Below are 13,943 nucleotides of genomic sequence, written 5' to 3' on the forward strand. Positions count from 1 at the left end.
CATCATGATAATAATACTGTGCTGAAAACCCACACTTTGGGTGAATTATCATTTAGTTAAAATAAGTAGAAGTGATTTAAATTAGAATAAATCAAATACAATCAGTGATATTATAATTAATAAGTGAGATTTCAATCTTGTGCCCGATTTCAAACTGTTAGGTGAATCATTTCATTCAGTGCATTTTTTTTCCATATGTGAAGTCATTCCTTGGTGAAGTATCATTCAGTTGTGGTCCAATCTATACTGTGGGGGATTACCATTCTGATACACTCAGTGAAATAAAAAAAACTGTGTTTTAATCATATTTCATTCCATATGTGAAGTCATGCCTTGGTGAATTATCATTCAGTTGTGGTCCAAACTATAGTGGGGGGGGGAGGTGGGGGGGGGGGGAATTATCAGTGGAATTACAGACCCTTTTTTTTCATTTCTGTTACAATCAGTGAAATAAACTCCTTATTTCATGCAGTGATGTCACATTTGTGAAGTATTACTGACAATTTTGTTTTTCCACTCAATTTGTACTGTCCAGTGAATTATTCTTTCACTCATTCCAGTGAAAAAGGGGTAAAACTTGTTTAAGATATCCAAACAATTGTATACCTGGGACTCAGTTGGTGTAACAAAAAGACTTTCTTCTCCAGGTGTATGCAAAACATCTACAGACGTTGTATACATTGGGGTCTCTATGTGAAAATATATTTATTGTCAACACGTTGAAAGATCAATTTATTTTTAAATTGATTATTTAACTTAAAAATACCTCCAATATTAACTACAAATATCTTAAATATTTGTATTTGAAAAGAAAAATAGATAAAAATACAGTTAAGCATCAAATTGGGTCTCGTTTTTTTCAGTTTAATGACATATTCGATATACCTGTTATTACTAATTATTACATTACCGGTACTTACATATCTTGAAAGTGCTCTCTGACTAATCTTCAAAACAAACATATTCTTTACAAGATAACACACATGTAGATTACTAATAACATGATATATTGTGTACTTGGCCAAACTGTCATGTAGATTACTAATGACATGATATATTGTGTACTCGGCCAAACTGTCATGTAGATTACTAAATGACATGATATATTGTGTACTCGGCCAAACTGTCATGTAGATTACTAATGACATGATATATTGTGTACTTGGCCAAACTGTCATGTAGATTACTAATGACATGATATATTGTGTACTTGGCCAAACTGTCATGAAAAACATAATCATCACCCAAAGAACCCAAACCTAACCTTCAGATTTGTTGTATAGTGTTAATGCTCTAAACAAAATGCATGAATGACTGAACATAACTGCAGTTTTTTTTGGTAAGAAACTGTTATATTTCCCTTATTTAAAAAATCAAGAATTTGAAACTGCTCCTGTCATATAGCATTACCTTTCACAGTGGACTTTCTAGAGTAATTAGCTTTCTCCTCATCAGTCAGGATACCTCTATTGGATTCTAACATCAGATCTCTAATATCCTGATGTTCTACTACTGGAGCTCTAAGCTCACTTTCAACTTCTATCCCCTCTTCTTTCTGATGCTGACCAGTAACTGGATAACCCTGACCCATATCTTTGTCACTTTCATGGTGACCTTTATTGCCAAGTCCTTCAACTCTATCCCTTTCATTGTGGTGTCTGATATCAAGAACATCAGATTCATTACCCTGCACTTCAAAGTCTAGAATGTTCCTTTGCTCTGAAGCAGAATCAATTAATTCACCCTCATTAACTTTAACCTCAGACCTCTCACCTTGGTCTTCAATATTATGTTCTTTTGATCCAAGCTTACTCTTCTGAACTTCAAGCAAACTGGCATGACCTGTTTCAAAAACCTCATCATCATTACCAGCATCATCATCTAGATCTAAATCTAGCTCCATTGCCAATGAAACAGACTTGAAAGACTGTCGAGTCATACGGCTTGTGTGTATACTTGGACTCTGCATGCTTTGCTGTACTGTCATTCTACTTATCAATTCTGGGACATTCTCAACTTCTTGATCCATCTGAATATCATCAAGAGGAATATCCCTCCCTGTTTCAAGGTCAATGTCATTATATTGTGTTTCCATCATTTCACCTTCGCTATCATCATCTGACATTACAGGAGATTCCATTTCATCAACATGTCCAAAGGAGGATTTTATTTTTCTCATTTTTTCCATTTCTATGTTCAACTTTTCCTGTAGTTCTTTAGGAACCTTTGCAGAAGATGTCCGCCTTGCTATCTCCACTTTTTTGACATCCTTTGGTTTTTCCTCTCGATTCCGGTTTCGATCCTCAGCCTTCTTCTTTTTGTAAGCTTCATACAGCTTTTTTTTGTCTGCATCATTATCTATTTCCTTCTTAGACTTGGCTCCAGTTTTCTTCTTTCTTTGTAGTTCTCGCTTTTCTTCATTAAATTTAGCTTGTTCAACAAAAGCATTTTCATTATCAGAAATTTTGTTATTAGGGTGGCCTCTAGTTTGGGCCTCATCATTCCCCTGAGACTTCTGATTTACTTTCATTTTTACCTTTTCTTTAGTTTTTACATCTTGTTCTCCAACATCATCATCTTCTTTTATGCTTGACTTCCTTCTTTCTGTCATCTCTGCCCTTTGGTTTCTCTGGGATGGAAGTTCCAATGACCTCTGTGATCTGACATCAAATGATCCTGGTCTTGAATCTTCCCTCCTGTCTATTTCAGACTCATTTCTCAACTCATTTAAGTCATCATGCCCTTCTTTCAAGGAAACTGAAGGTCTGTCTGTCTGTTTTGAATCAGGAGTCCTTGGCATCTCTTGACGTTGACCTTTAGACTTTCCAAGTTTATGAAACCATGGAGTAGCATTTTTTTCTTTTTCATTTGCCTGTGACCTCTGACTTCTCTGGGATACTGATGTCCTATCTATATCAACTGATTCCCTTTTTCCTTCTTCTGTTGCATGAGAAATTTCACTCTTCTGGAATGCTGATTCTCTATCTATTTCCCTTGATTCTATTTCTTTTCTTACCTCTCTTGACATCTCTTCGTCTTCTTCCAGCGACCTGGTCCCTTTACTCATCTCACTCGATCCTTCTTTCTGACTGTCAAGTGAGCTTAACTCGGATGACCTTGACCCTGAAGGAACCTGAATTTTAGGCTTTCCAAAATCTTTCAACCATGGTGCAATATCTTCGTCATCAGATTCTTCTTCTTCCTGTTCAGTCAAGTGTGACGATGACCTAATTTTCGGCTTTCTTGACCCTTTTGAAGATGTCCTTGACATTAATTTTTCTCTTTCACCTTTGACCCCACCAATTTGAAGTTGACCTTCACCTTTGACCTTTGGAAATTCCTGAATTGTTACTGAAGACATTTTTGTATCTGCACCATCTATGGGTAAAATCATTTGGATTTCAGCGTCCGCTACTGAAGTGAGTCTACTTGTAAGGTCGTCAATGCGTGACTCAGAATTCTGATTACTAGGCACTGGTTCTCTCCTTTTGGTCTCCCCTTTAGGGTTAGCAGGAGTCATCCATGGTGCCACAGGGGAACCAGCACCAACTGACTGACTTAAAGAGGATCCTGCCCGAGACTTCAAAAAAAACAAAATGAAAACAAAAAATTCATAAAAATACAAATACATTTAGATAAGACTATGAGAAAATAAAGTTCAATAGTTAGAAAGTAAAAGACTGAAGAGAAGGTTTCTCAGTCTATAAATAAACTTAAAACAGTTTGCAAATATCATAAACTGTGAAACCATTAATATTCATGGTGGAATCATTCTAGATGACTTGGGAGTTGTGTCAATCAACAATATTTATTCCCGATGATGCATTTAACTTCCCTTATAGTTTGTGAATAAATGTCAAAACCAGAAATTTATATACACTTGTATATAAATCAGCAACCCCATAACTGTGGGTGGATTCTTTTGTTTATAGTACCCTTAGTCTGCCCATATATATGGGTAGCATCTGCCCATATTTACGGTACTTATGGAATGAATCTATAGAGCAAACATATATCTGCCCACTTCTATGGTATAGTAAAAAATATTTATAAATGTATATAAATGTATATAAATATGATTTCACAGTTACTGTATTACATAAACAGGAATAAGCCATAGCTGCAGTTATATAAAAGCAAAGCCAAAACCTTGCATTTCAATATACTGTAAATCACTTTCTAATCATTCTGGCAGAAATTTTATTTCTTTACAATTTTTGTCTTTTTTTCAAATTGAAGTCTTTTGTGTATTTATTTCAAAAGATAAAAAGATCTGCTAAAAACTTGTAATAGCAGTAAACCTTGTTTGCCAATGAAACATTCATTCATTTAGAAATGTGTTGTACAGTATATAGGAAATAATAAAACATGCTATCAAGCTTATATTATGAATAAAGAAAGTATGAAATATTACAAAGTATAGACAGATTCTGCAGTGTTTCTGAGAAAATGCCAAGATAATAAGGCAACTTTATCAATAAAATTTAGTGATTTCCTAGCAATTTATGCTATATGTCAATTAATTGTTACCATTTTATTATACACTGACTGCACTATCGGTTCAGAAAATATCGTCCTCCCAATAAATTTGCCTATCACCCTTGTTGGAATGGTAACTTTGAATGTGAATATACCACATGTAACTCACATAATGTCACCCTTCAATAAATCTGCCTATTACCTGTTGGAATGGCAACTCTGAGTCTGACTATACCTCATGTAAGTCATATGATATCACCTTTCAATTAATTTGCCTATTACCCTTGTTGGAATGGTAACAATGAACCCACTATACCTAATGTAACTAATATAATATCACCCTTCAAAGAATTTGCCTATTACCCTTGTTGGAATGGTAACTCTGAATCTGACTATACCTCATGTAACTCATATAATATCATCCTTCAATAAATATGCCTATTACCCTTGTTAGGATCCGACTAAACTAAATTTTTAGCTGAAACTTTGTAAAAATTCCATTGCTGTGGTATATACTATATTCATGCAAAGTTTCATGAAATTTAACGAATGATTAACAAATCTGTAAGGTGACAATACAATAATTTTGTACTAAACACATTACAGTCGAACTTTGATTACTCAAACTAACAGTATGTGCACCACCCATGCTTGAAGTCATAATCAGGTCCTGGGAAAATTCCTAAATAAAGTGCAATCTTTGATTGTCCAACTACTGGTAAACCCTAACAACTTTTGCCGGTCCCATCAAGGGAACGAAGTTTGACTGTATTACAGTTACGTCATTGAACTTCTGTATTCAAAATACTTCTCCCATTCAATATGTATACCAACAAAAAGTCTGTATTCAAACTAAATGCACATTTCTGGTACAGCAGCAGTGATTTTGCATCTTTTTAAAAATCTTTAATATAGCGCGTTCAATTTCTTTGTAAAAAAATCTGTTCAACTTTAAGGCATAACATTTCGTGGCTACAGTTAAAACAGGTAGATTTCTCTACGTCTAAGGGACATGAACTTTCAGAATTTAACCCTTAGCCAGCTGGCAACAAGTGATTCTGCCACTGCGACCAGTGCTGACCAAAATCAGCTTGCACATCCTTGCAGTCTGATCTTGGTCTGCACTGTTTGCTATTCAGTCAGTAAATTTTCAGAAACCACCCCGTCAAATGACAAATGGTACTGTCCAAATTGAAAGATGGACAAGTCCATTATAGAAATTAAGCATGGTAAGGGTAAAATTTTAAATCTTTGTCAGGATCTAATTTCTTGGATCTGGCACAACCAAGATATCCATAAACATTTGTTAGCTATGAAGTAATAATAATGAATTTAGAAAATATAAGAAAATATAAGGACACTTATTCTTACAACAGTATGATTACACAATATATTCATACACCTTCTACTGGACTACTTATTGCAGTTATTAGGAGAAAAGGGAAGTAACTCACTTTGGCATCATCAGTCTGCTGCATCAAGTTCTTTAACTCTTGTTCTGAATTTTCCGTCTGCAGACGATCACCTTGACCTTGTTCCTCTGCTTTTACTAAATAAACAAGAGAAGAAATTCAAATGAAAATTAAGAATTAAAGTATATTTCCATTTAGGTTCTATTAGGAAAGGAAGTGTCTAGTTGTCTGGTTACGGCTTAAGGTATAATTCAGGAATGGAATGTCACTTGGGTAAAACTATCAACCTTCGACACACCAACCTGAATGCTTCTTCTCATGAAAGACTTCTTCACCTTAAGTGAGGTTTCTAAACCTACATCACCGAGTGGCTAATGATGCAACATCGGCATCCTTAACCACGCTGCCTTTGTGATTTAGTTGTTTTGATTTGGCCATGGAATACATTATGATGATTTAAATTGTGTGGAAAGTGGAATCAGGGATTTCCCAGAAGCAGGTTTTATGCGCCTCTGATGCTATTTTAGGGCCAGGGACCCATTCTTATAACGTACATAGCATCCTAGGGACCCGTTCTTATAACGTACATAGCATCCTAGGGACCCGTTCTTATAACGTACATAACATTCTAGGGACCCGTTCTTATAACGTACATAGCATCCTAGGGACCCGTTCTTATAATGTACATAGCATCCTAGGGACCCGCACAAACTGAAGCTCCATTGCGATGTTTACCGCACTTTCCAGGCTTTCAATTACTTGTTGCTAAATAAAACAGTGATTCAAAATCATTCAGGCACTTGCATGCACTCTTACAAAGGAATTAGTAGGTGTGTAAAGCATTTAAATTTCATGATTAGTCAGTATGGCCGACAGTGAAATATTCTCTCTGAAGAATATGCAAGTCAGATATGGAACAGCACACTATAACAGACATGTTTGGCTGGACATTGATGCAAGCCTCAACTGAAACACAGAAGAGTATTGTGCACAAGAGTCACTGTCAGATAACAAAAAGCAATAAAAATCTGCAAATTTCTGGCTAATTTTCTTAGATATGGTACGATATTTCTGCAAACGACATGTTTTGTTCCATGTAGCAAATACAACCGGGACCCTTACCGTCTTGAGTAGATTTTGGTTCAGCTGGAGCAGGTGTGGTACGTTTGACAGTGCCAGGTCGAGACATCGTCTTGATGATTTCCTGTCGTTTCTGTTCTTCCTCATCTTCCTATTAAAACAAATAATCAGAAATTGTCAAATCATTTCATTTCACAGACATAAAATTTCATAGTTATGATTAAAACAATTTTTTTTTGTGGGCATACCAATTAAATTTTGGTGACTTCAAACTTTAAAAGATAAAATAAATGGGAATGAATACTGGAGGCTCTCCAGAGTGTATATATCTGGACATCTAAGATATGGCTTATTTGCACCGATTCAAAAAACATTTTAAGTATTTTTCAGAATACTTTCTATGGTATAAACTAGTATAGACTATTGATAATGACCTTAGAATGTGTCTTTTTTTTTATTTGGATAATTTATTTTCACAAATAGAGAACAGTGCTACTTGCAAATTTATAACACCCACGATTAATAACAAATGCTGTGTCTAAGAGAATGCAACAGACTTCCAATAAAACAACACTAATAAGGTTAAAGAAAGAAGACAACTCAAGTTTGCAATATGTTTCACCAATAAAGCTATTAACCTACAAAATGGGGAAAAAATGAAAAAAATACTGGTAGCACAGCAATACTTGTACTTTTCAAAAGAATAACACAAACTTCTAGATTCATTTACTAGTTTTTCTTGTTCGTTGATGAATTCCTCAAGTTGTGTCATGGCTGCATCAGCTTCCTTCTCAGCGTCCGTCTGCAACTTCTGTGCCTGCTCTACCTGCTCAATCAGAATCTTTCTCTCCTAAAATGGAAAAAGTTTGTTTTGTAGGATCAAATGTCAAACACACTATTTTATATCATATGGAAATATGGCCAAAACCAAACACAGAATTTTATAGGAAAAGTCTTGACTATTCTGGTCCTAAAATATGGAATGAATTACCTGTTGAAGTTCGAAATGCAGAAACCTTATATTCTTTCAAACAAAAATATCTAGCATACTGGAAAGTGTCACAGGTGTAAACATTGTCTATACTTTTAGATTACATCTTCACTTTCTTCCTATATACTGTATATATAATGTCATTAATTTGTTAACAATGTAATGATCTTTGCAGTGTACCATGACTTTTTTCATATTTTTTTTTTTTTTTTTTTTTTTTTTTTTTTTTTTTTTTTTTTTTTTGTAAAAAATGTATATATTATGAAAAGGCTCGTTTGGAAGATCGGGTTTTACCTGAATTCGTTACCTCTTAAAATAAAGTCTTTATTATTATTATTATTATATATATATATCATGCATTTGAAGCTAAGGTAACACATTCTGCACCAAATATTTTAACTCATATTATCTTGAAGTGAAATCTTTCGTCATCTAGAATTCAATACAACAAGTTTCGACTGTGTCTTGTAACCAAAATGTAATATACTTTTATGAAAATCAATAACAAATTTCTGATATTTTATATGATGCATACATTATTCAAACTTACACAGTTTCTCTTTATTTTAAGTGTCCCAATCAATAGGACAGAGATGTATCAATTTTGTCCTGATTTTACTATCAACATGGATGATTAATTTCTCATATAAAACAAATGCAGAATCATTAAAAATATTGATCTTCCAGAGAGTAAAAGCTTTTTCTAATACAATGCAGCGATTATCTATTTTACGTTAGCATTTTATTGCATCAGTCCAACTATTTCTATAAACTTGTTTTAATGTAGTGGATAAAAAATATACTTATTTTGTGGCTTGGTTTCTATATCATGCAATAAGACAGTTTGAACTGATGATTTTAATTAGTTAAATCTAAATCTATTTCAAACATTGTTCCAGGAAATAACTTCTGAACATAAAAAAGTATTTTTTTTTTCACTCAATTTCAAAACAAATCTAATAGCCGATCCTGTATTTCTAATTTCACTGGAACTTTTTTGGGGTCTTCTCTACCTTTGTAAATTAAACATTATTTGTTAGTTCACTTTTTACCAAGAAATCAAACATACTGCTTTTCAAAATAATAATTTAAGCTTTAAACTTGTGTATGCTATTTAATTCTCTAGTAAAGGTTTTCAGTTGAATGCGACACATTTTTGAGATTAACTACTGGTCCTTTGAATTCTTCAGACTATCTCAGCAGCTTTATTTGGTTTCTGACTGACTTACTGGGGTATTGATAAGGGCATGTAATCTTGACTATAAATTGACTCATGCCTAGGTCTGGGTCAAGGTCACTGTTAAAAACATTCCCCTAAGGGGAGGCAATTACAATAAAAAAAATACCCTGTATTCACAGCCTTTCATTTACTCTTAAGTTAACAAAATTGAATTTTCAATGAGTTGACTTTTCTGTAGGTTTAAGTCAATGTAACTTTTGCCATGGTCAAGGTCATCCATATAATATTCCCCCAAGGGGAGGTAATCACGATAAATAATCTTAAATTTTATACTCACTGCCTCCCATTAACTCTGGTATTCAATGAACTGTCTTTTCAATGACTTGATCTTCCTGTAGGTCATGGTCAAGGTCACCTTTTAAAACATTCCCCTAATGTGAGGTTATTACAACAAATAATCATAAATATACTCACTGCCTCCCATTTACTCTTGTGTTCATTGAACTGACTTTTCAAGGAGTTGACCTTCCTGTGTGTTTTAGTTAAGGTCACTTGTAACTGTTCCTCCAGCTCTTTGATCTTTCCTCTTCCCTGAAACAAAGGCATAAAAGGTTAATTACAGACTGACCTTACTAAATTTCTATAATGAACTTGTCCATCTTCCAATCTGATAAGTACCATTAACTGTTAAAAGGGGTGAATATCAAACAGTGCAGATCATGATGCACGGATGTGCAGGCTGATCATGATCTACACTGGTCGCGAAGGCAAAACCAATTATTTCCAGCATGGTTAGGGTTAATTATAGACTGACCTTACTGGTTGTCAACTTAGAATTTGTTAAGTTTTCGAAATTTAGTTGAAACTTTTTTATCCCAAATTCCAAGGGATCGAGCGTTTTACTTGGGACGTAACAAAATTTAACTTAAAATGGTATTTTGTGAATGTATTTTTGGGATGGGATTTGAAAAGGTCTTAAAAATAGCCAGAATTTTGAGATAGGCAAGTTTGAGTTATGGAGTTGAAATTCTGCAGAGTTGTCGGTAGCAATAAAATGAAAATTCATGCAAGCTTAAAAGTCTCTGTGCTTCTATATTAATGACAGAGCAAAAACGAAATGTGAGCATTTTAAAGTCTACCTTGATGAACAGGTTCTGGGTCAGATATATATTTTATATCTTTATTTTGGGTAAATGAAAAAAAAAAAGAAGATTTTTCACTTAATCAGTAATGAAGCAGTTTTAACCTTTAGCCTGCTGACTTTCTAAAGTGGACTGGTCCACCTTTCAAATTGGATTGTGTCATTAACTGTTTAAAGCGGTGATTACCAAAAAGGTACTAACTGAATAGCGAACAGTGCAGACCATGATCAGACTGCACGGATGTGCAGGCTGATTTTAGTCTTCACTGGACAAAAAGGCAAAATTACTTGCGGCCAGCAGGCTAAAGGTTAGATGTGTTTTTCTCCTGTTATACTTACAAGTTGTCTATACTGTAGGAATCTACCTTGTACATGCTGAGGTGGAACACTTGCCTGTAAATACAAGGAAGATAATCACTGTACAAGTAAGGGAGATAATCATTAAACACAAAGGTCAGACAATTACTTTGAATGTAAAGAAGATAATCAGAGTGCACGAAAGGGAGATAATAATTAAACAAGTAAAAATTAAGAGATAATCACCGAGCATGACAGGGAGAAAATAAGGCAGAAAATCATTTTGCATGGAAGGGAGATAACTGATGTGACAGTAGTGGGAAAATAACTGTTCATAAAAGGAATATAAGAGGAAAGGGTTTTCAGAGTGGACACACACATAAAAGGCAGATAATTACTGTAGCAAGAAAGTGGTAAAAGGAGATAATATTAACCATATTGAAATACTCCAGATAATTACTTTTCTTAATTAAAAGGGAGATAAACAAACAATTATAGTTAATATCTGGAAATATTAGGAGATATCCTAGAAAATGTGCAAAATGTGAAAATCAAAGTGAATATTTGCAATATAATTATACTAAATTAAAATAGCTTAGCGCAAGACTATCATAACTGTATATAAATAAATAACAAGATACGATAGTCTTGCGCTAAGCCCTCGTAATAAATAAAATAAATGATTCACAGTTACATCCCAAAATATTATTTTGTTTCAACATTTTGCATCTCCGAACTAGCAATATGTCCAAAAGAAATAACTTTCTCTAAATCATAACGTTTATTTGAAGGGCAACAGCTTCATGCAATATATGTAACATATTACCCAGGACTCCTCATCATCAAGGTCGAAAGCGTTCGGAAAATTCCGTTCCAACAATCTAATGACGTCTCTAGATTTTTCGGACGTCTTGTTTGCCTGGCGACGTTCATTAGTTCTCTATTCTTAGATTTTTTCACTCTATATTCGAGCCTTGGCAAAATCGCTCCCTCCTACTTGTATAGACGCTCAGCAAATTCTACCAATATCAAACCAGTTTAATCAAACACATCGCAATGCAGCCCAGCCACTTTTAACACAGCCTTGCATTTTATTATTACATTCAACTCATATATTCTTTATGGAAAAAACATTAAACTGACATGTAATATACTACTGTATATCTTACTTTTTTTTCTAAGTTTACAAAGTTTTTTATAGGAAATATGAGTGCAACAGTCAAGTGTAACTTTAACACATAGAACATAATTATTGTAAACATACCTTTACTTCTTCCTGCCTTCTGAAAAAATAAAAAAGATATCTTATTGAGGGTTAATACTGTTACAGAATCACTGGACAATGGTTATATTTCACCTTTATTTAAATGAAACATTCCAAACATGGAAATGTAACATTCCAGACATGGAAATGGAACACTCCAGACATGAAAATGGAACATACCAGACATGGAAATGAAACATTCAAGACATGTAAATGGAACATCCCAACCATAGAAATGAAACACACCAGACATGGAAATGGAACACTCCAGACATGGAAATGAAACATTCCAGACATGGAAATGAAACACTCCAGACATGAAAATGGAACACTGAAGACATGGAAATGAAACATTCCAGACATGGAAATGAAACACTCCAGACATGGAAATGGAACACTGAAGACATGGAAATGAAACATTCCAGACATGGAAATGGAACACTCCAGACATGAAAATGAAACACTGAAGACATGGAAATGGAACACTCCAGACATGGAAATGGAACATACCAGACATGGAAATGAAACATTCAAGACATGGAATGGAACATCCCAACCATAGAAATGAAACACACCAGACATGGAAATGGAACACTCCAGACATGGAAATGAAACATTCCAGACATGGAAATGAAACACTCCAGACATGGAAATGGAACACTGAAGACATGGAAATGAAACATTCCAGACATGGAAATGGAACACTCCAGACATGAAAATGAAACATTCCAGACATCACGGAAATGAAAAAATCATACATGTTAAATAGAACAATCTTACAATAGCAGAATCCTTAGCAGATGTATATTTTCAGAAGGTGTTTTAACTACAACATTTCTATGTTTTGCATGACAATCTGATTAGTCAATTAAACAGGCTACTGTTGCTGATCTCACAAGCTTTAAGTTACAGATCCAACATATTCCATTTTCAGGCAAAGAACACACTTTATATCTATACATAGTAAATACACCAGCTGATCTATATACATTTGGTGTTAACTATCAAATACATCTATAATGGTCAAATATATTTCAGGTGCAAACTTTTTCATATTAACTTCTATCTATAGACTTGACGTTAAATCACTTGAAATTCTATTTGCCATAATTCTTATTAATACTGAGACTATACACTTAAAACTTTAAAAGACAAAATATGAGAAACGATCTATGAGCAAAGTAACATTAAACAAGAGGGCCATGAAGGCCCTGTATCACTCACCTGACCTATTGACCCAAAGATCATCAAGATTAACATTCTGACCAAGTTTCATAAAGATATGGTCATAAATGTGATCTCTAAAGTGTTAACTTGCTTTTCCTTTGATTTGACCTGGTGCCCTAGTTTTTGACCACACATGGCCCAGATTCGAACTTGACCTAAAGATCATCAAGATTAACATTCTGACCATGTTTCATGAAGATACAGTCATAAATGTGGCCTCTAGAGTGTTAACAAGCTTTTTCTTTGATTTGACCTGGTGCCCTAGTTTTTTACCCCACCTGATCCAGATTTGAACTTGACCTAAAGATCATCAAGATCAACATTCTGACCAAGTTTCATTAAGATATGGTCATAAATGTGGCCTCTACAGTGTTAAAAAGCTTTTCCTTTGATTTGACCTGGTGACCTAGTTTTTGACCCCAGATGACCCAATATCAAAATCGTCCAAGATTTTATTGAGAGTATATTCTGACCAAGTTTCATGAAGATACAGTCATAAATGTGACCTCTAGAGTGTTAACAAGCTTTTCCTTTGATTTGACCTGATGACCTAGTTTTTGACCCCAGATAACCCAATATCGAACTCGTCCAAGATTTTATCGAGGGTAACATTCTGACAAAGTTTCATTAAGATTGGGCCAAAATTGTGACCTCTAGAGTGTTAACAAGCTTTCCCTTTGATTTGACCTGGTGACCTAGTTTTTGACCCCAGATGACCCAATATCAAACTCGTCCAAGATTTTATTGAGGGTAACATTCTGACCAAGTTTCATTAAGATTGGGCCAAAATTGTGACCTCTAGAGTGTTAACAGTCAAATTGTTGACAACGGACGGACGGACGACAACGGACGACGGACACATGGCAATCACA

General features: G+C 34.4%; 1 protein-coding gene across 1 annotated transcript in view; it reads right to left on the minus strand.

Moving 5' to 3' along the window:
- Window positions 1-13,943, minus strand: part of LOC123542904 (uncharacterized) — a 195,577-nt gene that overhangs the window by 59,078 nt on the left and 122,556 nt on the right. The window contains exons 14-20 of the mRNA XM_053531345.1: window positions 11,750-11,863; window positions 11,407-11,520; window positions 10,623-10,676; window positions 9,617-9,733; window positions 7,702-7,821; window positions 7,014-7,122; window positions 5,934-6,028 (exon numbers count right to left, since the gene is read on the minus strand). Of these exons, the coding sequence (XP_053387320.1) occupies window positions 5,934-6,028; window positions 7,014-7,122; window positions 7,702-7,821; window positions 9,617-9,733; window positions 10,623-10,676; window positions 11,407-11,520; window positions 11,750-11,863 (723 nt within the window). The remainder of the gene's footprint in view (window positions 1-5,933; window positions 6,029-7,013; window positions 7,123-7,701; window positions 7,822-9,616; window positions 9,734-10,622; window positions 10,677-11,406; window positions 11,521-11,749; window positions 11,864-13,943) is intronic.

This window comes from Mercenaria mercenaria, chromosome 19 (assembly GCF_021730395.1).
Source record: "Mercenaria mercenaria strain notata chromosome 19, MADL_Memer_1, whole genome shotgun sequence".
Classification (NCBI taxonomy): domain Eukaryota; kingdom Metazoa; phylum Mollusca; class Bivalvia; order Venerida; family Veneridae; genus Mercenaria; species Mercenaria mercenaria.